The 26,688-nt window shown below is 48.1% G+C and overlaps 1 protein-coding gene across 2 annotated transcripts; it reads right to left on the bottom strand.

The window, feature by feature from the left end:
- Positions 1-7,955: 7,955 nt before the first annotated feature.
- Positions 7,956-26,334, bottom strand: CECR5 (cat eye syndrome chromosome region, candidate 5). 2 transcript variants are annotated; one of them, XM_012651034.1, is made up of 9 exons: positions 26,185-26,334; positions 17,919-18,122; positions 16,322-16,434; positions 14,751-14,844; positions 13,206-13,239; positions 11,304-11,478; positions 8,925-9,113; positions 8,600-8,744; positions 7,956-8,320 (listed from the first exon to the last, which is right to left on the bottom strand). In XM_012651034.1, exons 1-9 carry the CDS (start codon positions 26,308-26,310, stop codon positions 8,315-8,317), a joined length of 1,086 nt encoding a protein of 361 aa, XP_012506488.1. In that variant the 5' UTR covers positions 26,311-26,334; the 3' UTR covers positions 7,956-8,314. The 2 variants fall into 2 exon arrangements, with proteins under 2 accessions (XP_012506488.1, XP_012506487.1); XM_012651033.1 differs by having other exon boundaries at positions 7,956-8,744.
- Positions 26,335-26,688: the final 354 nt, after the last annotated feature.

Below are 26,688 nucleotides of genomic sequence, written 5' to 3'. Positions count from 1 at the left end.
AATAAAGAAATTTGAGCTGAGAATTTTCCCAACTTGGTGAGAGAACTCCGATCCACAGATTTAGGAATCACAATGAACCCTAAACAGGATGAATAAAAATAAACATGCTCCTAGATGTTTGAAGTGAAACTACAGAACACCTAAACAAGAAAAGGATCTTAGGAGAAACCAGAAAGTAAAAAACAAATTACTTACAACGAACAACAATTAGCTTGACAGCAGACTTCTCCTCAGAAATAACAGAAGTCAGAGAATGCAACGAATGGTAGGAACGAAACTGAAGAGTCAGCGATCACGATAAACGTCCTAGTAAATGACAGACTAATCAGATCGGATTTCTTTGAATGTCCAGCTATATGCTTTCACACAAAAAAATCTCTCAGACAAAAAGACAAAAAAAATGTAAAGGCTGAAGAAAAAATATATAAATATATTTTAATGCATTTATATAAATAAACCAGGCAAATATTAACTAAAAGAAAGTGGGTATAGCTCTATTAATATTTGAAAAAATAAACTGCATGCCCAAGACTACTCTTATGGACAAAGAATTCCACCACACAACGATGACAGAGACATTTCAGCACAACAGTGAAGGGCGCACACTCCGGAATCGGGCCACCTGGTGCAAACCCTCACTCCACCACCTCTAGCTGAGCCGGCAAGTTTGCTCCCTCTCGCTTTCCGTGACTCCCATTGCTAAACTGGAGACGGCAATGGAGCCTACTCCACAGAGTTAAATGAATTAATATATAGAAAACGCTCAGCACAAAGTGCTGCTATAAAAGGACCAAGGTCCAAAAAGACATCATAATTCTGAATTTGTATGTACTCAATAAAATAGCCCTGAAATATATAACACAAAAATGGATAATATTTATGAGACATTGGCAAATAACCTAATTATAGTGGGAGATAGAAACATCTCTCAGTAATTGATAGATCAAACAGATAAAACATTGGTACACATATATACAAAAGTTAACCACATCATTAACAAGCTTGATCTAATGGCTAAATTTAGAACTCTGTACCCAAAAATCTAGAAACTATGCATTATTTATAAATATATGTGCGACATTTACAAAACCTGACCGTGTACAGACAGTATCCCCTGACCTCACAGCAATTAGATTATAACACAATAACAAAAAGATAATCAACCACTCCCTGTATATTTGGAAATTTAAAAACATACTTCCAAATAATTTATCTGAAAATTAGAAAATATTTAGAACTAAACGGTGAAAATGCTACCTCTCAAAATGGATGAATACAGCCAAAGCAGAAGAGGAAAATTTATAGCCTTATAAAGAACAGAGATAATGTAATGAAAACACAAAGAAAAAAATATTAAAGAACAGAAATAATAAAATCTAAACTTATTATTATTATTATTATTTTTTGAGGCAGAGGCTCACTTTGTCACCCAGCTAGAGTGCAACCTCAAACTCCTGGGCTCAAGTGATCCTCCTGAGTCAGCCTCCCGAGTAGCTGGGACTAAAGGCATAAGCCACCACGCCTGGCTAATTTTTCTATTTTTAGTAGAGACAGGGTCTCATTCTTGCTCAGGATGGTCTCAAACTACTGAGCTCAAGCGATCCTCCTGCCTTGGTCTCCAAGAGTGCTAGGATTACAGGCGTGAGCCACTGCATGGGCCAAAACCTAACATTTAAATACAGAACTATCTGGCATGATTTATTAAGAATAAAAGGGAAAAAGTATCAACAAGCAATATTCAGAATGCTATGAACTAAAATAAAATTTTAAGGCTCACCCCCCACCGCTGACTAAATGGACCCCCTCGTGACCAAAGGAATATCCTAAAACTAAATTGCCTGCCAAGAGGAAGGAGGTCAGACATGCCTCATCATGCCCCCCTCCCTTCTTGGGGACATCCTTTATAACCCATTAACAGGCCTAAGGCTGTGCAAGACAAACCTGCAGGTCCTCAGTTTACACAACAAATCTATGTCCTGAGCCCTATCTCTGATAAACAGCTCCTTATATTGAAACATTCCAAGCCTTTAGACAAAGCTTCATGTCTTTAACCAATTACAAGCCACAGAATCTTTGAACCCACCTATAACCTGTAAGGCCCCACTTAGAGATGGCCCACCTTTTGGGGCCAAACCAATGTATGCCTCCCACGTATTGATTTATGACTTCACCTGTAACCCCTCTCTCCCTGAAATGTATAAAACCAAACTGTAACCCAGCCACATTGAGTCCACTTGCTTAAGGCCTCTTGGGCGTGGCTCCGGGTCATGGTCCTCAAATTTGGCTCAGAGTAAATCTCTTTAAAATTACTATACAGAGTTTTGTCTTTTTTCCATTGACAATGCAAAAGGTGATCTTGCTACAGAAACAATACAGTTTTTAATAATAAAATAGTATAAACAATGTTATACAAATATATTAAAAAACTTACAGAAAATGGAAAATTCCCTAGAAAACTGTGACTTTTCTAAACTGTCAAAGTAGAAAAATCTGAATCTACATTTAATTATTAAAGAAATCAAATCAGTAATTAAAAGTATCCTCCCCTAAAATTTACCAGGTCCAGATGGTTTGTGTGTTCCACCAATAGTCAAGGAACTCAGAATCCCATCTTAAGCTGTCCCAGAAAATAGAAAACGATGGACTAGCTTGCCATTTATTTTATGAGGGTAATATATTCAATATCAAAAACAGTAGAGAAAATGTTTTAAAAATATAGGGTGCTATTATGTTTCTATTTATGTGATGAGGAAAACTCCCATCGATTACTTGGTGTGTCAGCCACCTGAGACCCCCACCCCTCACGGAAGACCCGCGTCAACATAATACTAACCTATTACCTGGCCCATCAACTAACCTATTACCTTAGCCACCTGAGACCCTACCCCTTGGGCCACCCCAGCTTAATAAAAGTGGGAAAAATCGGGTAGACAGGGCTCGGAATTTGGTGGCGAGGCCCCTCTGAGCCCGCCAGCGAATAAACTGACTCTCCAACTCTCCGTGTGCCGCTCGGTTTGTCCTTGGAACCACCCGCTGTGACACTTGCCGTAACAATGTCCCCCTAAAATTCGTATGTTGAAACCTAATCCCCAGTGTAACGGTATTTGGAGGTGGGGCCTTTGGGAAGTGATATTAGATCAGAGGGAGGGGCCCTCACGAATATGATTTGTGCCCTTATGAAAAAGACTCCAGAGAGAGCCTTTGTCCCTTCCTCCATGTGAGGACATGGCAAGAAGATGGCCATCTATGAACCCAATTCAGAACTCAGCTGAATTATGTTTGTGTTCTAGCGTGTTATGGAAGGTAGGATTTGTGAGCAATGAAATTGGGCATTTGGCTGAGGAAATTTCTAAATAAAAGTGTGAAAGGAGTGGCCTGGCACCTAGACTGCTTCTGGTAAAATTCAAGAAGGGAGGAATGACTTCAAGATGGAACTGGTAGGCAAACAGGGCGAGACCTTAAAGATCTGGAAAATTATCAGAAAAGAATTAGAAAGCTGTTTGGGGGAGAACACAAGGGTGTGCCCAAGCCCCTTTGATAAGGAGATAAGTAGGGATCAGCCATTCTCCCCAGAAGCCTGGAACTCTTCTAGGAGACAACGGAAGAAAGATCCTGAGGCAATTCAGAGACTGTCAGAGCTGCTACTCTCATCCCCAGGCCCAAGTGCAAGGACCCAGATCAAAGGGGGGAGGGGGCCTCCAGTTCAGGTAGACCAGGGACCCGGAAGATGACCCTCGCCAGACACCAAATCTGCCAGTGGCTCGGAAAAATAAATTTCTGTCTTCATAAGACACCTGTCTATGGTATTCTGTTATAACAGCCTGAATGGACTAAGACATAGACCAGTCTCACTTAGGAACACAAAGAGCCCCTACACAAAATACCAGCTAGTAGCAGCCAGCAGCATGCAACATAACCAATTTGGCTTTATCCCAGGAATGCAAGAAGAGTTAAAGATGAAAACAAAGTGTATTAATGGAGTTTATCATATTAACAGCTTAAAGGAGAAAAACACTTAATGATCAACTCAATACATACAGAAAAACAAAATCCAGTATCTATTCATGAATTTAAGCAAAAACTTAGCAGAACAGAATTTCTTTACCCCAATAAACAGTAATATGGTAACAGAGACAGACTAGACGCTGCCCAATCCCATTTCCTCTTCCTGGGCACAGAGGAAAACCCCATGTCCCATCCCCTTGGTGGCTGCACTGGAACAGCGTGCCTAGCCAATGAACATGGACACAATGGATGTATACCACCGCCTGGTTTGGCCGTAACGCCCCCGTCCCCCACTCCTTCTGTCTCCCACAGAGACTTTGGAGGCCATGTGTGGAAGACAGCAGCAGCACCAAATGAAGGCTGCTGGATCCCTGCCTGAGTTACCACTTGAAGGCAAAAGGCCAAGAACAGCCACCTGACCCACAGCAGGCTATGAAATGAACAAGAAATATTTATTTTGTTAAGCCACATTTTCGTATATGTGTGGGTCTGTTCCTCGGTGCTCTGCTTTGTCCATTGGATTGTGTCTCTCCCTCTGCCAGTAGGGCACTGCCTCAACTGCTGTAACTTTATAAAAATGTTCGGTAGCTGACAGGGCAACTGCAGGGCCAAACCAGTGAAGAACTCCTCCAAGACACGGCAGTTTCTCATTTTTTAATCCTAGGCTTAGTAGGTGCACAACAGTCGTTCATTGAGTGAATAAATGAAGCCAAAAGAGGAAGTCAGAAAGACCAACGGAAGAAGTAGACAAGGAGGGAAGAAGGAGCACACCCTCCACTCTCCGAAGAGAAAGTCCCAGGAATGCTAAGCCTTCTCTGCTGGGGATATAAAACCAGAAGGCTCCAGCCAGAGTGGGAGGAGGCAGGGAAAGAGTTTCCAGCTAGACCCGTTCTCTCTCTCTTTGGAACCACGAGCTGGAGGACCCTGGAAGCAAAAGCTGAGGATGTAGCTGCCCAGCAGTTCTCACCCTGAGACAATCTTCCCACTCCAACCTCCAGGGAAGAAGCTGCCAAGAGCCCCAGGCAGAGAAACAGGCGTCCCTGCATGGCCTACCTCAGCAGCACGACTAAGCACTGGGGAAGTGACAGAATGATGTTAAAAAAAAAAAAACAACTATTATAACTGAGATATTTTAAAATTCCACCCTCAAGGCAGCATCCTGTTGCTACGGCAACTCCAGCTCTGCAGGGTGTCACGATTACCAACACACTCACTGCACCTGCCTCGGCGGCCGAGAGGAGGCGTCCTCAGGAGCTCGGAAGCTGCCGGCGCCAAGGGGAACACGGAGGAAGCACCCTGTGTTCTGACTCCAAGGTCATTACTGGAGACCCAGGGTGACTGTATCTGTTCAATGTCCCAGGTTAGTAATTTCATTAAAAATACGGGCTTATGTCCTATCCAAATGGACTTGCAAAGTCTTATTTGTTTCTTATTCACTTGGCTCCATCAAAACACAAAATGGTAACATTTTCATTCAGTTTGGGATTGAACAAACGAAGACACCAGTTGTTAGTTTTGCTTCCAGGGTTTAGACAAAGCCACTAAGGAACAAAATTGGAATCAGAGCGAGGGGCTGGCCCCGTCTTATACAGATTTGCATGCATTGTGCGGCACTACACCCGCTCTTCTGCACCTGGCCTGGAATAGCTTGTGAGATCTGTAGGAACCCCAAACAAGTAAGAAAGGGGAGCAATGGCCAGAGAGCCCAAAGGACAGCCGCCAAAGGGACAGGGCCAGAGGCAGGCACACACGGAGATGCTGCCATGCTGCCGTGTCAGTGTGGAGTGAGCAGTCTTGACCCTGGGAGGGATGCTCCCCACGTGGCCACGCCGGGCTTCCTTTCCCGGCTCCCTCTGCACTCAGCTGCCATTTCATTCAGTGAGGTTGACCTGCTTGGCCCACGCAGAGCTCACCTGGGCTGTATCCACAGCAGCAGCTGTTCCAGGACATGCAGCGATGCTTGGAGCACAGGCAGGGGGCTGGCTGGGGGTGGGAGGATCTCTGGTGCAGTGCTTCGGGAGAACTTGGACTCAGAGTTAGGAGACAGCCTCTAGGCCCAGCCCGTCCCTTTATGGTGACTTCAGATATATCATCACTAAAAGGAGACGTTCACAGGGCAGGTATTGCTGCCAATGACTGGTCACTGCTATGGCACGCAGCATTGGGCTTTGAAATGGAAGAATGGTCTCTCCCTTTTGTGCTTTAATGGATAACAATGACATCGATAAGAACTGTTTCTCTCCACCCGGGGCTTTGTGAGGCTCTAACAACTTATGAACAAATGATGCCTATTTTAAAATGCCTTGGAAAATAATGACGACTATGCAAACATAAGCTAGCAAGACTATTATCCCACCCAGCAGCTCAGATGAGGACCGGCCAAGGTGCTTCGGAAGGCCAGGCCTTGGCCCATCCCCTCAGGGCATTTGCACAAGCCCTGGGCCCCAGGCACTGCAGTCAGCACGAGGGTGCCTACCCAACATCCACTCCGCTGCCCTTCCTCACAAACACAACCCGAACTCTGCTTGAGCCACAGTGTGCCAACCCCTGCCTCCTCGTAGCCAGGGGTGACAGCGCTGTCGTCACAGGACTGGAGGCCACGGGAGGACTTCTGGGGAAGCTCTTACGGGAGTCAAGCTGCACTTGCTTTGCCTCCACTCTTGCCTCCTCCCTCCTGGGAGCGTGGGTGAGGGGCTCAAAAGTCCAGCTGTGCCACCTGGTAACTGAACACAACACACAGGATGGCGGGGCAAGCCCGGGAGTCCTCGAGGACATCCCCAAGTGCATTCCCCAGCCTGAAATGCCTACCTCTGAGCTTCCTACTGCTTAGAAAAGTAGCCTCCTATTTGCTCGAGCCGCTGTAGGCAGATTTCTATGAGAAGCAGCGGAACAGAATCTGAAATGATACAACACCACACTTAAAACAGCTCATTTATTTCCCACATAAGTCTATGAAACAGGTATCGTCAACGCCAGTTTTACAGATGACAGAATGCAAGCTTGGAGAAGTGAAGTCAGCTGCATGAGGCCACAGAGCTAGTGAGAGCAGGGCTAGGACTCCATCTCCAGGCCTGGTCTTCCCACCGTCCCAAATCCCTGAGGGACATGCCAGCTCATGAGAGAGAAGCCCAGCAGGACCCCAAGGCTTGGACTAGACAGTGGACTAGGCAGTGCTGTTGCCTAAGACAGGGAAGACTGCAGGCGGCGCCAGAGGGGCAGGGCCGCCTGGCTCTGGACAGGGTTCTGTGGGTGCTGCGTAAGGGAGCACTGTCCTCACTCCCTCCCCTGGCCAGCGTCCAGGATGCCAGCCCTCTGTCTTCCTGTTTCACTGGCCTCTGGCTCTCAATCCCTGGCTTCCTTACTTTTAAACGCCCACGAGGCATCCCAACAGAGGGGAGAGAAGTCGGAGCCAAGAGCGCTTTACGAATGAGGAAGGAGTGATCAGCTGGTGTCAAATGCAAACAACCTCGGAGTAAAATAAGGACAATTTGCGGCCCCAGGGATCTGTAAATGCCCAGGTTGTGGGGGACACGGACAAATGAAGAAACGGAATTGGATTGTCCTGGAGGACGGATGTAGAAGAAACACATACTTTCTAGAATCACTGCAGGAAAAGCCCCTTCCTTTAGAACAAACCACTAACAAGATCCTTTTTCTTTTCCATCCCAGGGAAGTTGCTAAGTATACGCCAAAGCTGGGCACCACTGGCTCCTAGACAGACTCGGCCTTCGCAGCCCAGACCGGGTGTGGCTGTGGGGTGGGAGGAAGAGCAGAGGCAGGACAGGAGACGCCGGCACCTCGGGGAGCGAGTGCCGCCCATCTCTTTGCCCCCTGGCCACCCACACCTCTCACCCACTACCCTCTCCCCACCAGACTTTCGATACATTCCAGACAGAGCTTCACAAGAGACAGCATCGTGAGTGTTAACTGTGATCATTTTAATTTAAAAAAATAAGCCCCACAGTGTCTGAGCACCCAACTAAAATACAGTAAAAAGTGGCATCTGAGTGCTAGCACACACCCTGCTGACGTGCAGTGGCGGCTCCCTCGAGAGGGGCAAAGCCTCTGCGGAAATTCCCACATTATCTCTAATGCCCCCCTCTTCTCACATGTTCCCTACTGCAATGAGAAGGAAACTGAGGCACAAGGTAAAGGGACTGGCCTGAGGTTAGACTGCTGGGAGAGACACACAGGAATCAGGCCCAGAAAATCTTGCGAGTTCCACGTGAAACACTGTCCAGGGGACACTTCTGTGGCTACTGCCTAGCAGGGATAAAAACCACTGCCTTCTTCCAGGTGACCAGTAATATCACACCTGTGGGGCAGCAGGGAGAGTGGCAAGGGGGCTAGGCCGGCCCCGACTGGTTCACCTGCAGCTCCAGCCCCGCCCCCCCACCTCCAACCCCACCCCTCACTACAGAGCCCAGCCCTCCTTGCGGAAAACCAGCTGCACAGCCTCGTCCACGTCATTCACAACGTGGCATGCCTCCAGGAGCCCTGGGCTGAAGCTGAAGTCCCGGTGCCCGTGGAAGGGAGACTCCTCTCCTCCCTGGGCAAGCTCTGGGTCCCTGGGACGGTACACGCCAGTGCATACCAGGATGGAGGCACAGCTCTGGGCTGCGGAGGGCTGCTGTTTCCGTGGGCCCCCAGGCCCCAGCTCCTGGGCCCCATCACGCCAGGCCTTCTGCAGGTGCTGGTGGAACAGGTTGGCACCGTAGACGTCAGACATGGGGTTATCGCTGGCAGGGCAGCCACATGGAAAAGGGAAGAGGAGAAAATCCAAATTCAGTGTTGCAAGGAGCGGAGGACAATCTGGGGGTAGGAGTGTGAGTTAGATACAGGGAAACCAGGGGGTGAGCGTGGACAGGGAGAAGGAAGGGGCGGTTGTGAAGGGGTGAAGGGGATGGAGCAGAGCTCACCCCACAGCGTAGAGCTTCTGGATGGGGCCGGGCCAGCCCCGCCGCTCCGCCTGCTGCCTGATCAGGGCCGCCGCGTACTGGTAAGTGAGGACGCTGGGCTTGCCCATCAGGCCCTCGTATCGCAGTTCCTTGCCCGTCACTTTCCGGTAAATGGTTTCCAGGCACAGCAGAAAGGTGCCGTGGCCAAACCTGCCAGAGAAGAGAGCTCAGCCACTCGGTCTTCCTGATCCCCAGGCTCTTCCAGAGAACAGTGCTGCCGTTCTCCAAGCAGTGCCCATGGAGAGCAGCCTTCACCCGGGGCCCTGGTGGTGGGGACCACAGTTAAGTTACTTCCAGTAACTGACATTTATTGAGCACTGTTCTGGCACTGGAAACAGCATATCACATTTAACTCTCAGAAAAACCTCGTGAGATGGATACTGTTACCCTCATTTTACAAATGAGGAAACTGAGGCGTAATGAGATTAAATAACTGCCCAAAGTAGCAGAGCTAGGGTTACAACCCAGCAGTGTGACTCCAGAAACTACGCGTAAATTCTGCTTTATAGATTTGTGGCAGACTATTGGTTGCTATTCTCCCTATGTCGGTGTCAGTTTTCAGCTAAACATGTTGCCACGGGGTATGAGAAGTACATTCCCTCCCCTCCCTTGCAGCTAGGTAAGCCACAGGTCAATGAAAGCAGAAGTGCTGGGCTAAACTTTTCATAAGTATCCTTAAAATTGGGAAGGGGTATTCTCTGCCCTGCCCTACTCTTTCCTGCCACCTGGAATGCTGATGTGATGGCTGGCATTTGGGCAGCCATCTTAGATTTGGTAGTAAAGAGCTAAGGACTGCACAGCAGGACGACAGAGGCGCCAGCATCCCTGACAAGGTGGAGCCCACACAAGCCCTGGACTTCCTACCTAGACTTCTACATGAGAAAGCAATAAGACACTTTTGTTTTGGGTTTTCATCCCTTGTTGCTAAACCAAATCTTAACTGATATTGTGCTACATGTTAGTTTATATTTCAGTGTCATTTATTTCAATAAAGAATTCTATTTTCTATTTTTAAATCATTGAATGAAAAACTAATCTCAAATCTGGTTTATAAACTGAAATTTGCCCCTTGTTATTCAGTTCACAGCTACATAACCAACCCCCCTCACCTATTGTCAATATACCCTAACTCTAGGAATAATACTTTAGAGACCATCCCAAACCTCAAGCGACAGAAATACCATTTAAAAGTGACTGGAGAGAACACCAAAACCCCTGTCTCTCTAGGACCCCGAGTCACGTGAATGGAGGCAGCGCTGGGCCCTGCCCACCCTCTGCTGGTGGAGCATGCACACAGCTCACTGCCAGGCAGAGGCAGGGCGAGAGGACTTTGGCCTGGCAGATAAGGGCAGTCAAAGAGCACACAGCAGCCGTCTGCTGGCCTTCTGGTAAGGCACTTCGAGGGCCACCTACACCTGTACTCGGCCCCAGGGCAGGACAGATGACGCCAATACAGCTGAGCAGGGCGTGTGGCTTGCTCAGTACCCATGCTGTGCCCTTGAGAAAGTCGCTTATCCACTGGGTCGTCTCTGGTCTGCATAACCTTCAGAATAATGCTCGCTGTCCCCTGGCCCCATGTCTTAAAGGTCAAAGGAAACAAAGAAGTGAAAGAACCAATGCTGCAGGGTGGAGGCAAGGAAGGAAGAGCAGTTGAATAGTCTACACTGATACAACTCAAAAACTGTCCATTGTTTGGGTTCAACTAGACAACAGCATGTTCTGCAGAGATTATAGAGGGTTGCAGTCACGTGTTAAAAATCATCTCAAGGGCCGGGCGCGGTGGCTCACGCCTGTAATCCTAGCTCTCTGGGAGGCCGAGGCAGGCGGATTGTTTGAGCTCAGGAGTTCGAAACCAGCCAGAGAAAGAGCGAGACCCCGTCTCTACTAAAAATAGAAAGAAATTAACCAGACAACTAAAAATATATAGAAAAAATTAGCCGGGCATGGTGGCGCATGCCTGTAGTCCCAGCTACTCAGGAGGCTGAGGCAGGAGGATCGTTTGAGCCCAGGAGTTTGAGGTTGCTGTGAGCTAGGCTGACGCCACGGCACTCTAGCCGGGGCAACAGAGTGAGACTCTGTCTCAAAAAAAAAAAAAAAATCATCTCAATACGTTCTCAGTGCTCAGTTATCTGTAGTTCCAGTTTAATAACTGATATGTGAAGTGACCCCTGAAATCCTTCCTAGAAAGCAGAGTTACTATGGCAACTATAGGGCTTACCCAGCTAGGGTTCCAACCACCCAGGGTGTCAGAATGATGAGTGGGAAACTGCCCGCAGGACTGCCCAGGCAGCAGCTGGAAGTGGGCCACCGGGACCAAGGCCAGGGACTCTGTGTCCTCACCTGGGCATCTTGGCTTCAGCCATCCAAAGGAGATCCACGTTGCTGGCCAGGACAGGGAGGTGGGGATAGGGGGCTGTTGCCAGGCCAGTCCCAGGCTTCCCATTGCTGAGGAGGACATCCATGATCAGCTGCAGGCTTGTCTCCCAGCGGACTGGCTCCCCAAGGAGGAGCACCCCTTTGAAGAGCAAAGGCACAGGGGGAGGGTTGCAGCTGCCTTTGGCGGCGGGTGGGCAGAAGGCCCCCAGGCCAGCTGGCGCTCCCCACCCACGGTGTGCTCATCTGGGCCAGGGCATGGTTCCCTGACAAGCCTGGCGAGCCACTCACCCATCCACCCTGGGTGAACAGGGCCCAGGAAAGAGCTTCCTAAAAGCTTCCATTTTAACTTGAGGCCACTGGGATTTCACAGAAGAGGTTAAAAAACAAAAGCAGCAAGTCTCAGGCCTGCTTTACTCTGCTGGCCGAGGCTCTGCCCACTGCGTCTTGCCCCACGTGAGTTCAGCCAAGGGGCACCTGTTCCGCCAGTCACTTCTCTCCGAGCCCAGGGACCAGCAGAACCCAATGGCCAGGAGAGGGGGATGTGGAGTGTTAGAGACCTGAACTCGACCCTGACCCTGCCAGTTTTCCTGCACGATTGTGGGCAAGTTACTTACCTTCTCTAAGCCTCAATTTCCTCAGTTACATAATAGCAACACCTACTTACAGTGCTGTTGTGAGGATACAAATGAGATACAATAAATAAGCACTTACTTAGCCCAGTGCTGCGCACACACAGCAAGCACTTAACAACCGAGAGCTGCGGATATTCACTACTAGACTAGTGAACTGGAGCAGACCAGTGGTTCTCAGGGAGACACCACCCCCGAGGGAGGTATTTTAGAAACTGGAGGATATTTCAGTTATCACAATGACTGACACTCAGCAGGTGAGGGTTGTGAGAGGGGGCTGGGGATGCTAGATCCTCAAGACAGCCCTGCACAATCAAAAACTGTCCCACATCCTAATGTGTGAATGTCCCACCTGATATTCATGCAGGTAAACAACCTGCTTAGAATTACTTGAGCCAACTCCATTTTACATACAATCACAACGTATTTTGTGTATAGTTTTAATAAGCACTGATTTTTCCAAAAATACAACTATCATATAAATCAAGAGAAGACTGTATTTTGTTTTTTCAAAACTTTTGTCTCAAACTCCAGGGCTCAAGCAATCCTCCCGCCTCAGCCTCCTAAAAAGCTGGAGCTACAGGCGTGTGCCACTGTGCCCGCAACTCCCCTAATTTCTGAGTCACCCATAAAACATAACTGTATCACACCTGTAAATACACTTATATCAGTCTGCATTTGTATCTGATGTATCATTCGTGAAGATTCTATGCTCAGGGCGATCATTTTACTTCTTGGTAATTACCACATATTGAAATTACATTATTATCTTCTTACTAAAAATTTTTCCTTTTATTTCCCCCTATTATAATTAGGGCTTTATACTGAACTAGTTAATTTTTAATATATGTGCATAGGAAAGTTACATTACCTACGAATGTCATTTCAGGATAGTAAAGGGTATATCGCAATATTCTTGTTATGCGAGGGGAGAATCAGGTTTGAAAGAGTTCAGAAACACTGGACTAGATTATCGCTAGGTTCCTTTCCACCCTAAGAGTCTCCACGTTTACAGTTTTTCTGGAATAATAAGGTGAGTGACATGGAGAAATAAAAACTAACGACAAAGTCTCAGAGGCGGTGAGTGGCAGACCCAGACCGGAGCCGGGTTGGTGCCCAGTGCCACCCTTGCCGCTCGGCCAGGCTGCAGGCAGGCAGTCACGCTGACACAGCCTGAGGGCCTGAGAAGGGAGGGAGAAAAAGATCCCACCCCGCGCTGCAGGAGGACCGCTTTTACCTTCGATGGCTGGGAAGTCGCTCTTCGGGAGGGGCTGCCGAGAGACAAAGAAGAGGCCGTCAGTGGCGCAGTCACCTTCCGCTCCCGGCCTCCACGTTCCACACACCAGAGACCGTCCCCACGGCGGAGCCCAAGCCCAGGGAACGCTGGAGAGGACTGAGGAAGAAGACTGAGAGAGGAAGGTGGAAAGACAACAGCCACGTGGGCCACAGAACAGGCTAAGGGTGCCACACGCGAAGGGCATCCAGGAGGAAGGGCAGGCGGCTGTCTGTCCAGTGAGGACGGGACGTGAGACACGGCCCAAACAAGAGGCTGGAGAATCAGCCAAAGATGAAGGTGCTACGGAGGCGGCACTGGGTGTGACAGGCCATTTCTCTCCCTGTCAGTGCAGAGTCACCTGACCAGCCTCTGGGCTCCATCCCCGCCCCAGGCACCGCAGTCTTGGCTCCGCCTCCAACCAGCTATGGGACCTGGGGCTGAGTCACTTCCCTGTGTGGGGCTCAGTCTCTGAGCTATTCTGAGATCTGGTCCAACTCTCACATTCTGGTTCTCCACAGAACTTGCCTGGTGCAGGGAGAAAGCTCTCAAGGGAGAGAAAGTGCCGTATTCACTCGGAAACTCTGGAGGAGGAAGGCCTCAAGCTATGCCAATGAGTAAAAGTGAGTTGTCCGTTTATGACCACATTTCATCAAATTCTGATAGTGGTCTGAGTTAACGTTCACATGAGGAAGAAGTGGGCCAGGGGGCACCTCGAGGGACTGGCACTCATACTTTGCAGGGGTCCCCAACCTGTGGCGAGTTGTATAATTATTTCATATATATTACAATGTAATAATAATAGAAATAAAGTGCACAATAAATGTAATGTACTTGAATCATCCTGAAACCATCTCCCCACTCCCTGGTCTGTGGAAAAATCGTCTTCCATGGAAACAGTCCCTCGTGCCAAAAAGGCTGGGGACGGCTGCTAGAGGATCCACGAAAGCCCCTGAAGAGATAAGAAGTCAAGCCAATGGCTGGGCCAGGTGCAGTGGCACACGCCTGTAATTCCAGCACCTTGGGAGGCTGAGGAGGGAGGACGGCTTGAGGCCAGGTGTTAAGAAGTCTAGCCAGTGGCTGGAATACGAGCGAAACACGGCACATGGGCAGACATGCAGAGTTGCCAGTGTTCCTTTTACAAGCAAAGCACTACTCACAAGGGCAACACTTTGCACCATGTCTCAGCGCAAAGGAGCAGCGGTGACTAACTTAACCGAGGTTAGTGACCCTGCTGAGGAACACGGGAAAAGCCACCCAGTGAAGTCCAAAACTCTGAGCTGGAGGGCACGCTGGGCTCTGAAAGGGGTTCCCAGCTCATTAGAAACAACGCAGACAGGACAGCGCCGGAGCCTCCCACTTCCCTAGGCCATTCCTGTATATCCAGGGAACAAATCCTTGGCCGGATGTGCTCTCCAAGGAGGCAACGCTGCTGCAGCATGGACCACACGCTGAGAGCCCTGGGTGCAGCAGGGGAGGTGGCGCGGCCCACCCCGGCCGCCCTGTTACCGTGGTCTTTGGCCGCCGCTCCAGATCCACCATGTCAAGCGCGGGGAAGGCCGTGCGCAGCTCATCCACAGTCACCACCTTCTGGAAGCCCAGTCTGGAGCAAGATCAGGGAAGCAACGCTGGGCAGTTGTGAGGGAAGATGCCTTCCTGAATGCGTCAGATCGTGAGTGACGGGAACCAGACCCGGTCCTGATCCACCCTGAGCAGAGCCCAGCAAGGACGACACAACCCTACAGGTGCCGGCAGGCAGGCTGTGCCGTCCGTCGGCAGTCGCTGGGCACATTTGGTGCCAGGTCCTATGCTGGGCACTGCCCAGGGTGCAGAGGCACAGAAGCAGCTCTGTCCCCAAGGAGCTTGTGCTTGCTCGGAGCCCATCAGAACCGGTGCTCTGTGAGCAGCGCTGCCACTCAGTGCGGAGTCCAGAAGAGACTCCCAGGAGCTGGAGCAGGACTGGAGCTGACATCCCGAAGGATGAACCCAATTCAGCAAGGAAGGGGAGGCCTTGGGGAGGGACAAGCCAGCTCCAGCCTTATCTCCTCTAAGACTTGCCTCTACTTTCCCGTCTTCAATTCCAACTTGCAATTTTGATTGGACATAGTTTCAGATTACTCTCGAAATGAAATTTCCCCAAAATGATGATTCCATCAGATTACCCCATCAGCAATAAAGCCAGCCCTGATTCTCCACTGCCCTGAGAAGTCAGTCCGTACTCCCTGAGTTTACTTACAAGGCTTTCCACCCCCTGGCACCACCTCCCTGTTCTCTCTCATTCCCTACCCCACCCCATTCCAACCTCCCATTTCCCCTGCCCGGGAAACCTTAATCATCTCCGGGGCACGGCCATAACCCTCCACGAAGCCACAGGCAATTCCTGCCCGTGGGATATCCCCTTCCGCTCAACAGCTGTGACACTTAGAACCTACACTACTCTTAAGAACCTTCGATCATATGTCACCTTAAATACTCCTTTGTGGTTCATGGGCACTATTCTTGCCTCCTCGAGTGTGAAGCCCTTGATTAACTCACAGTCCCAATGCCCTTTTCCTGGTCTCCTGCCCCCTTTAGAGCCTGCCGCACAGCACTGGTACCCAGGAACCACTCAGCACAAAGTACAAGCCACCTGAGAATAGGGACCAGGTCTCCTGCTTCCTGAGTGTGCACACACCCAGGGGATGAGCTCCCCGCAGCCACCTCATGATATAATACCGGCTGATAAGCTGAGCACCCAAGGAAGGGGGCTAGAGCAGTGGTCCTCAAACCTAGCTACAGAACCACCTAGAGAGGGTTTTTTTAAATACAGATTCCTGAGTTTTACCCTAGACCTGGTGAATCAAGACTCTCCAGCACTAAGACCCAGGAATCTGCATCTTAATCGCCTCAGAAGATTGTCATGTAGGAGCATGGGGACTGGCTTTTGGAAAGCGCAAGGACTGACCACACGCAGGAGCTGTCCTCCCCGCCCTGTGGGCCCACTGCACAGCCCCTGCACTGCCGGCACCCCACATCCTCACTAGGTCCCCACTCAGACAAGGGAGGAAAGGCCCCAGTTCCGCCCCTTAGCAAAAGGATACGTCCTGGCATTTTCCACCAGGGGTCCCTGCCCGGACACGAGCATCCGCTTCTCATGGTACTGCGAGAAGAGCTTCATGGGGCTGTGAGAGAGGATAACCTGGTCTGGGTCCACCTAGAGGGACACCAAGAGACAGAGGAGAGCAGAGGAAGACATTAACGGTGAGGGAGAATAATGGGAGACAGGTGGCAGGTTCTTCCACCTAGGAAGGGGAGGGAAAGGAAGGGGGAAAATGCCCAGAAAAAGAGGGCAAAGAAAGCCCGTTCTAGCACCCAGCACTTGTAAAACTTATCCAAACAAGAGTGAGAAAAACCTGTCTCATTTGGTTCTTGCCACACAAAACAAGAAAACAGAGATGTCATCAGATGTGAGCCCTGCCCCTCTCCAACCCCGTCCAGCTCAATTTACTAATGCCCTTTGGATGTCTCAATCCCCCACAGGGAGACCACAAGGTTTGTGTGCATGTTCTTTGTTACTGCTGCAGAAATCTCTTTGACTTTTTGTTTTCAGTTCTACTTAAAGACTTAGCTTTTTTCTTTGAGACAGGGTCTCCCTCTGTTGCCTAGACCAGAGTGCAGTCTAGGCAACAGCGTCAACAGTGTCATCATAGCTCACTGCAGCCTCAAACTCCTGGGCTTAAGTGATCCTCCTGCCTCAGTCTCCCTAGAAGCTGGTACTACAGGCACATGCCACCATTCCTGGCTAATTTTTTTTATTTTTTGTACAGATGGGTCTTGCTGTTGCCCAGGCTGTTCTTGAATTCCTAGCCTCGAGTGATCTTCCCATCCTGGCCTCCCCAAATGCTGGGATTACAGGCATGAGCCACCGCACCTGGCCCAAGACTTAGCTTTTTAACATTATACTAACTCCAATAACACAGCCTTTACCCGGAATGTTTTTGGAACCCTTTCTGGAAACCACAGCAAGGAACCAATTTTATTCCTTTACCCTTTGCATTCGACCTCAAGCAGCAGCATCCAATCAATCAGCCATGTTATATACTCTCTTGGTTCCAAAGGACTCTTTCCAAAAACTAAATTCACCCTTAACAAACAACGATGTGTCAATGTCGGGAAGCAGTGTGGAACGGCAAGTGGGTGAAGAGGAACTGCTTTTGGAGGCCCACACTCATTCAGATGTATACATCTTATTTACGAAAAATAAGGGCAATAACTTCAGAGTCCCACCTGGTACGCAGAATTTTAGACAGATGCGACCCTTGCTTTCCAGGGGCTAACGATCCTGTTGCCCAGAAGAAAAGAAATGGATATAAGGAATGCACACTAAAACTTCCAAATACATGGGAAGGATTTTTGTGCTAAACTGTGTGTGTGTGTTTTGTGTGTGTGTGTGTGTGTGTGTGTGCGCGCGTGTGTGTGTGTATGTGTGTAAAGAAAGACCCTATTGGTGACGCTCTACTCATGAGGCTAAGCTTGAACTTCAAGTTACTTTTCCTGCAGGGTTGAAAGATTCTCACTGCCATGACCTAGGACTTAGTGATACTGTACCCCAACCTAGGGGAAGGGACTTGGAGCTGGGGGTGGAGGCCCACTAGGAGCCAGGTCCTTGGGCTCCCACGCCTCTGGCTGCCTCCTTACCTTGCACCCCAGTAAGTCTGACAGCTCCTGGGCTTTGCCATATTGTAAGATGTTCCCAGCATTCGTGACAAAAACCACGGGCACCCGCAGCTGGCCCTGGGGGTTCACCAGCCTGCGGAATGCCTCCAGAGCGGCAGGGATCACTCTGTGGCCCCGAACCAGCACTCCATCGATATCCAACAGGAACCCAAAGGTAGGCGAGCTCTGCACAGAAGGTAAGAGAGAATTACCTCTGCATGAGTCAAGAGGCAGAAGGAGAAAAAGGAGGAAAAAAACAATCCTTACAGAGAGAGACTCAACCTCATCCTCAGGTCACCCAGGGCCCTTGAAAAACTATGTTGGAAAGAACAAAAAAACAAAAGCAAGGGACTTCTGACAGGACAAATCCATCTATAATGAAGAATTATTCCTTGTCGTGTTTTATAAAGTATATAACCATTTCGTTAAAATTATTTTTGCACAATTATTATAAAGCAATTTTTAAATTGGAAAATAGAGAAATTCAAAGAAAATATAATCCCAACCCTTATTATTTTTTTCATTATTTAAACACAAACATAAAAATATGGAATGCTTCAAGAATCTGTGTGTCATCCTTGCACAGGGGCATGCTAATCTTCTCCATATTGAATCCTAACCCCTTAACTCAACCAACTAGTATTTTTCTTTCCTCTTTTTATCCTTATATTTGTCCTATAGCTACAACTATACTTTATATATGTAATTTTGTATATCTCGTTCTTTTTGCTTGACATATCATAAACATTTTTACATCTTTCAAGATTTTGTTTTAATTAGAACAACACAAAGTTTAAAAAAAAAAAACAGAACATCTCTATCACTATGGATGATGTAAAAATGTTTTAAAAGTTTCTTGTCCCCATCTTCCACCTAGTCCTATTCTATCTCTGATAGTAAAATATTTTCCAGAAACCTTTCATGGATATACAATACCCACATTTTTAACCTCTTAATCACACACACACACACACACACACATACACACACACACTCTCTCTCTCTCTCTCTCTCACACACACACACACACACACACACACACACACACACACACACGGGATCATGTTTACTTTCTTTTCCAACTGACTTTTAGTCGGGATCTCTTGGCTATCTTTCCCTATCAATATGCATAGCTCTACCTCCTAAACATCATTTCTGGCGACATAATATTCTGAGTGAATAATATACATACATTATGTTTCCCCTAATTTGGATATCTAGATTTTGAACCTCTTCATAAATAGTGATTTCCCAATATTATGCATATTATGAACATTTCCTTAGGGCCAGATTTTTTTTTTTTCGAGACAGACTCAGGCTCTGTTGCCCAGGCTACAATGCCGTGGCATCAGCCTAGCTCACAGCAACCTCAAACTCCTGGGATCAAGCAATCCTCCTGCCTCCGCCTCCCGAGTAGCTGGGACTACAGGCATGCGCCACTGTGCCCAGCTAATTTTTTCTATTTTTAGTTGTTTGGCTAATTTATTTCTATTTTTAGTACAGATGGGGTCTCGCTTTTGCTGAGGCTGGTCTCAAACTCCTGACCTCAAGCGATCCTCCCGCCTCAGACTCCCAGAGTGCTAGGATTACAGGCGTGAGCCACCACGTCCATTCCGGCCTCCTTAGGCTAGATTCTTAAAAGTAGGAGTAATAAGTCAAAGAGTACAAATACTGTAATTATGCAACACTTACTGACAAACTGTTTTCCAAAAATGTGTGTCAACTTACATGGCTACTGGCAATGTACTTTATCCTTATAATTCTGATTATATGTAATCACATGTATCGGACAGTTAATTATCAAATGTTTTATTAATTGAAAGGTTAACAAAATGGTATCTCATCTCAATCTGCATTTCTTGGATTCATAAATTTTAACAGTCTTTTTAAAGAATTCATTCCATTTCTTAATTTATAAACTGCCTATTAACATATAAGATGTTCCTCAATGGTCAGGAAAATCCAGTCTAACCTGTTTGCTATTTTTCTTCTCTCGCTGCCAGCTAGGAGAGGCCACGCTGACTGCACATGCCTACTCCATGCAGAGGGCTCTGCCCGGGATGAGCTACAAGAAATACAAAGGAACTGCGCTCCAGCCCGTCCATTGCTTAGCTAGCGTGACAGCAAGTAACCAGTCTAGAAAGCAGACCTACTAAAACTGTGGCATTTTCACAAGTGCAAATCAATTCTAAATATTTAAGTTCTGAGTAAATAGACAGAATTAAACAGAGGCAAATTCTTGAAAGAGAATTTTGAGCTAGGCAATGAAAGCGTTAAATATATGCATTCATGTCACAAAACTCTCTTGAGAGCCCGATCAGCATCAGCCTAGACAAGCAGGACAGATGAGGTCCCTGTCTACACACTTCAGAGAGAAAACAATTAAACAGCAGCCTCAGGACAGTCTACACTGAGTGCTGGCTTACAAGATGAGCCTGCACCAGAGGGTCCTAATCCATCGGGGAGGGGAGGATGGGCCATCACAGGTCTCCTCAGCCAATTTAAGGAGTTTGAAATTAGGAAAGTAGCATCATCAGACCTACACTGCAGAAAAATTTTGGCTGCAGAGAGAATGGATTGAGCAGACTGAAAGGGAGTCAAGCAGGAGACCAGTTGGGACCAACTGCAACCCGAGACAGAGAGGATGGTGCTTTGACTAGGGCAGAGGCAACACGAACGGAGAGCTGGGGGCTGATCATACCTAGGAGAACACTGGGATTGCATTCAGGTGCAGGGGCAGAGGGAGGGAGGAGCCACAGGGACTCCATGCTTTTTTTTTTGGCTTGGGGACCTAGGGCAACAGATGCCAGTATCAGTCACTGATCCAAGGGACACAGGTGCAGCAGCAGGTAGGAGACTAGGGGAGGACAAAGATAAGGCCCACTGTGGACCTGGGGGACAGGTAAGTGGACATATCAGCCATGGACAGAAGGTCCTGTTCACAAGTGCTGGATTCAGGGATTCAGCCTCAAACTGAGCTTGTCACAAAAGTCGGGGCTCCCTCACTCGGCAGCACCTCAGAGCAAGTAGGGTGCCCAGGAGGGTCCAGGTCCTCTATCTCGAACACACAGCTTTGCTCACCTCCTGCCAGCCCCCAGCCATGAGCCCCAGGTTCTTCTGTCCTCAGTGCATTCGTGTACCCAATGGCCCTCAAAGATCGCGGGAGCCTCTCCCTATTCCTCAACAAGTCCCACTAGAATAGGGGTCCTAACCTGGGCCCATGGATAGATTTTGGGGTGACCATAAAACCCCTTAAAATTCTATGTGCATTTTTCCTGGAGAAAGGAACCAGTTTTCAGATTTCATCTTATTCTTCTCAAAGAGAATCACTACCTGGGTCTTAAGGGATGAGGGGATGTGATTTGCCCTTATATCCCCCACCGGGCACAGTGCTTAGACCCTCACAGGCGCTCGGCAAAGGTTGACCCAGATGCTGACTGACCCAAAGGATGAACAGTTGGGGAGAAATAAGGCAGACCTTTCCCGTTGGGAACTTCTCGACCACCTAGCCCTTCCCGAGGGAAGAGAGTTGGTGGCTCTCAGAAAAAGTCAGTCCCTGGAGGTAAGGACTGGGTCATTCTAGCACTTCTTTTGTACTGTTACGGACACAAAGCATACTGTTCTCAAAGTTTAAACTTAAAACTCATTTGCTTATAATTTGGAGACAATTGGGAAAATTTTAGTAAGGCCTGGATTTTAAGTGATATTAAGGAATTACTGGGAGGTATGATAATGGCATTGTGGTTATGTTCAGAATGTCCTTATTTTCTTAGAGGTACGCACAGAAGAATTTAGGGTTGAGATGACAAGAAATCAGGGATTTACTTTAAAATCTTACAGCCAACTAGGCCGGGTGTGATGGCTCAGGCCTGTAATCCTAGCACTCTGGGAGGCTGAGGCAGGTGGATCGTTTGAGCTCAGGAGTTCAAGACCAGCCTGAGCAAGAGCGAGACTCCGTCTCTATGAAAAATAAAAATAAAATAAAATCATACAGCCAAAAAGAGGAGGGAGATAAGCAAGTGTGGCAAAATGTTAGCAACTGCTGAATCTGGGAGATGGGCATATGGGGTTCATATTATCCTATTTTTGAATTTTTGAAAACTTAGTTAAAAAAATAAAAAGCTCATTTGTGTTATAGCTGCAAAATTTAACCATGCACAATTTTATTGGTCACATCCTAAATACAAGATATCCTTTCTTAAAAATAAGAAGCCATAGCCTCTGCTAGTTAGAAGAGGAAGATTTTCAGGAAAATTTAGCAATTTCCTTAAGGCTCCCTCATCTGTCACTACACAGGATGCGCACAGAGAAAGAGGCACCGCAGAACATACGAAGTGAAGGTGCACATCAGCTGTCACCCATGTGCCACACTAACGCAAGACGTTAACACAGTCGTGCACCACATGATAATGTTTTGGTCAACAATGGATCACATATACAACGGTGACCCTGTGAGATAATAACGGAACAAGAACACACAGCTGAAGCAGCAGCAAGAGAAAAGGGAACTGCAGAAGAGAAAGAAGACGAACCTTCAAGAAAATTCACAGTGAAGCGTTCAGCAGAGGCTTTTGCAAGTTCGACAAGTTCCTCAAAAAGTTCGAAACAAGAACCCCAACACTGAAAGGCTTTCATTAATAGAGAGGAATGTTCATGGTGCATTACCTGCTCACAAGCAAATCTAGGACCAAAAAAAAAAAAAAAAAAACCAGAAACCACGATGGACAAATTTCTGAAAAGAGTGATGATGCCTCCTCAAGAGTCTTGGGCAGGTCTTTCAGGGGCTCTTCCAGAAGAAGGCGTTGTCATATGAGATGGCCGCTCCACGCATGTTATTATTACTGAAGACCTTCCAGGGGGACAGTGTGTGGAGGCGGAAGACAGTGACCCTGATCCTGTGTAGGCCTAGACTAATGTGTGTGCTTATGTCTTAGTTTTCAACAAAAGAGTTTAAAAAATAAATCTAATTCTTACTCTTCAAAAAAGTGTATGGGATAAGAAAAATATTTTTGCTCTCTCTCTTTGCCCTGCCTTTTGCTTGCTCTGCTGAGACAAGGGGTCTGGTCATCATCTGTGGGGTATGTACCATGCTCTGTAAACCTGTGTCTTGTTCTTGCCCTATAATCCTATCTTTCTCTCCTCAATAAACCTCATTTTCATGCTTGGCTAAAACAAAAAAATAAAATAAAAAAAAAGGAAAATATTTTGGTATTTTGCTGGGCACAGTGGCTCATACCTGTAATCCTAGAATTTTCAGAGGCCTAGTTAGGAGGATTGCTTGAGGCCAGGAGTTCAAGACCAGCCTGAGCCAGACCCCATCTCTACAAAAAAAAAATAGAAAAACTAGCTGGGCGTGGTGGCACACGCCTGTAGTGCCAGCTACTCCAGAGACTGAGGCAGGAGGATGGCTTGAGCCCAGGAGTTTGAGGTTGCTGTGAGCTATCATGATGCCACTGTATTCTAGCCCTGGGTAATGGAGCAAGAACCTGTCTCAAAAAAAAAAAAAAAATTTTATACAGCTATACACTGTGTTTTAAGATAAGTGTCATTACAAAAGAGTCAAAAAGTTAAAAAATTAAAAAGTTTATAAAGTTACAGTAAGCTAATGTTAATTAATGAAGAAAAATATCTTTTATAAATTTAGTGCAGCCTGAATGTGCGGTGTATAAAGTCTACAGTACCGCACACTAGTGTCCCGGCCTTCACACTCACTCACCACGCACCCACTCAGCCACAGCAACTTCCAGGCCTACAAGCTCCATTTATGGGAAGTGCCCTAAACATGTACCATGTTGCATCTTTCATACTATATTTTTCTGTACCTTTTGTTTAGATATGCTTCTTAGATACACAAACGCGTACCATTGATTCCAATTCCCTACAGTACTCAGTACAGGAACATGCTGTGTGGGTTTGTAGCCCACGAGCAGCAGGCTGTACCATACAGTTTGTGGAAGTATACTCTGTGATGTTTGCAGGACGATGTATTTCACAGGACGTATTACCATCATAAGGGACACAACTGTAATAAGGGAAACTGTGGGCGTGGGGGATGTGTGTGGGAACTCTTTGTACTCTCTGCTTAATTTTTCTGTAAACCTAAAACTTCTCTGAAAAGTAAAGTCTACTAATTTAAGTGAAGGTGCCTAGAAAAAAAGAGATTTTTGCCTTTCTTTTTATCATCATCTGTATCTCTAGTTTAACTTTTCTTCTGCATCACTTTTTTTTTTTCCAACTAGTCCTGAATATTACACCAGATCCTTTAATTCTGCAGTCCCCAAGCCTCTGGGCCGCAGAGCAGTAGGGGGCCGTGCCCTGTTAGGGACCTGGCTGCAGAGCTTCACTGCGCTCCCGACTCCCCACCCTCCACTCCTGTCCACGGAAAAACTGTCTTTCATGAAACTGGTCTCTGGTGCCAAAATGGTGGGGGACCGCTGCTCTAAAGTTCATTTTTGTGGCAGTGATAAAATATGTGGAATTTTAACATGAGTTTGAAATGAAGGGACCACTAAGATATTCCTTTGTGTTTTTGCTTCTTAACTAGAATTGGTTTGGTATGTTTTCCAGACAGTAACAATCATTATAACTCTCATCCACTTCACTATCTACTACAACTACTTCCACATTTGAGAGAACTTGCTACATGCCAGTCACTATGCAAAGTACTCCACATACATCATCTTATTTATTCTGACAAAAATACTGCATGCGTGCATATCCCATTTAGATGGGGAAACTGAATCTCAGAAAGCTAAGTAATCTGCCTTAAGTCAAAAAGCTCATGAAGGGTGCAGCCAGGATTCAATTCTAAAGCTAGTACTCTTTTTCTTTTTTTTTTTGAGACAGAGTTTTGGTCTGTCGCCCTGGGTAGAGTGCCGTGGCATAATCATAACTCACTGCAACCTCCAATTCCTGGGCTCAAGCAATCCTTCTGCCTCAGCCTCCTGAGTAGCTGGGACTACAGGCATGCGCCACCATGCCCAGCTGATTTTTTCTAGTTTTAATAGAGACGGGGTCTTGCTCCTGCTCAGGCTGGTTTCAAACTCCTGAGCTCGAGTGATCCTCCTGCCTCGGCCTCCCAGAGTGCTAGGATTACAGGTGTGAGCCACCGCGCCCCACCAGAGCTAGTACTCTTAATCTCTATACTATGTTACATCCCTTTCTTCCCTTTTCTACTCTGAGAAGTCACTTGGAGGTATCTCAGGACCTGTAAAGACATAAGAACCAATATAATAGTTATAAATTGCTTTGAGGCCAGGAGTTTGAGACCAGCCTGAGCAAGAGTGAGACCCAGTCTCTACCAAAAATAGAAAAAATTAGCTGGGCGTGGTGGTGTGTGCCTGTTGTCACAGCTACTCGGAAGGCTGAGGCAGAAGGATCGCTTGAGCCCAGGAGTTCGAGGTTGCATTGAACTGTGATGAGTTCACTGCCCTCCAGCCTGGGCGACAGAGCAAGACCGTTGAAAGAAATAAAGAAATAGGGAAGGAAGGACAGAAGGATGGAAGGAAGGGAGGGAAAGAAAGGAAGAAAGTAAAGAAAGAAGGAAAGAGAGCGAGAAAGAAAGAAAGAAAAAAAAAAAAAAGAAACGACTCCAAGCCTTGGCTTCCTTACTAACACCAAGGTCATACCTTCTTCCAAAGTTCTGAGAGCTTTATATATCACTACAGCGCCTTGCACAGATTAAGGACCCTACTCCAGTTCTCCTCCTCTTGCCCCACAGATCCTCCGCTACACTCAAGCAAGGCCACACCAAACCCAAATTCACTTCTGGAGTGTCCACCTACAGGAACGGCTCCCGGAGGGGGTCCATCGCGAGACCTCAAATCTCTTTCAAATGTAGTTGAAAATCATAACCAAAATGCTACCACTGTGAAAATTAAAAAGGAAGAGCAGTAAAAATATAAGAGGAACAAGGAAACTGCTGAGCAACTTTGGGGTTGAAAAGCAGCAAGGGACCAAGAAACCGTCCTGACGAGCGTTTTCTGGGCTTGTTTTGGTCGCTCTCCAGCGGAGTCACTTTTCTTCCAGGCCGACGGCACTGCGAATTGCACGATAGTCAGGGGGAGGCCGGGGACACTGGGCCTCCAGGCAAGAACGAAGTGCACTTGAGGTCAGATGCCTAGTCAAGGCCGTTTCCCGGGAGGCCGGAGGATGCCGCGGCGTCCCGGCCGGCCGCCCTCCCTCTCCGCGTCTCCTGGCCCCGCCGCCTGTCCTGAGCACCGCTCTGCCAGAGCCCGGGCGTTCTCACCTGAGCGGGGCCCACAGCGTAGCCCCTCTGCGGGCAAAGGCCCCGTAGCCCCGCAGCCGCGCACGCGGCCCTCCACCAGAGCCCGCGCGCCGCACACAGCGCCGCCACCCTGCCGAGTGCCGCCATCCGGCCGGCCGCCCGCCGCGCGCACGCGCAGACTGCGCCGGCCGGCCCGTGCTCCCGCCCCCCGCCGTGCAGCCAATAAGCGGCCGGGCGCGCGGCATCTCGGAAGTTGTAGTCCCGCATCTCGGCGCTGGGTGTGGACACGTGGTACCTGAGCCGTGGCACGCGGAGCCCGCAGGGCGGCCGGGGCGCTGGGCCGCGGGCCGGAGGGGCTCTGTTGCAGCCAAGAGCGGCAAGGTCCTGCCGCTTTGCAGGCAGAGACTTGGGGTGAGCAGGCCGCTGTGCACGGTCGGCATGGCCCAGGTGCACCACCCTACTACCTCTGCGTACCTGCTTGTTCCAGGAACGTGTGTGTCAGGTGGAAGTCCCAGCTCTTTCAAC

The sequence above is a fragment of the Propithecus coquereli genome, unplaced genomic scaffold (assembly GCF_000956105.1).
Source record: "Propithecus coquereli isolate 6110/MARCELLA unplaced genomic scaffold, Pcoq_1.0 Scaffold346, whole genome shotgun sequence".
NCBI classification, from domain to species: domain Eukaryota; kingdom Metazoa; phylum Chordata; class Mammalia; order Primates; family Indriidae; genus Propithecus; species Propithecus coquereli.
Note: the sequence above shows the minus strand (reverse complement) of the source record. Positions and strands in the feature narration are given on the sequence as shown.

Coding starts and splice junctions, on each gene's coding strand:
- CECR5 (XM_012651033.1), bottom strand. CDS start 26,310: ATGGCGGCACTCGGCAGGGTGGCGGCGCTGTGTGCGGCGCGCGGGCTC. Junction 18,123..26,184: donor ACGCTGTGGGCCCCGCTCAG/GTGAGAACGCCC, acceptor CCTTCTGTGCAG/AGCTCGCCTACCTTTGGGTT. Junction 13,240..14,750: donor AGCGGCGGCCAAAGACCACG/GTAACAGGGCGG, acceptor GTCTCTCGGCAG/CCCCTCCCGAAGAGCGACTT.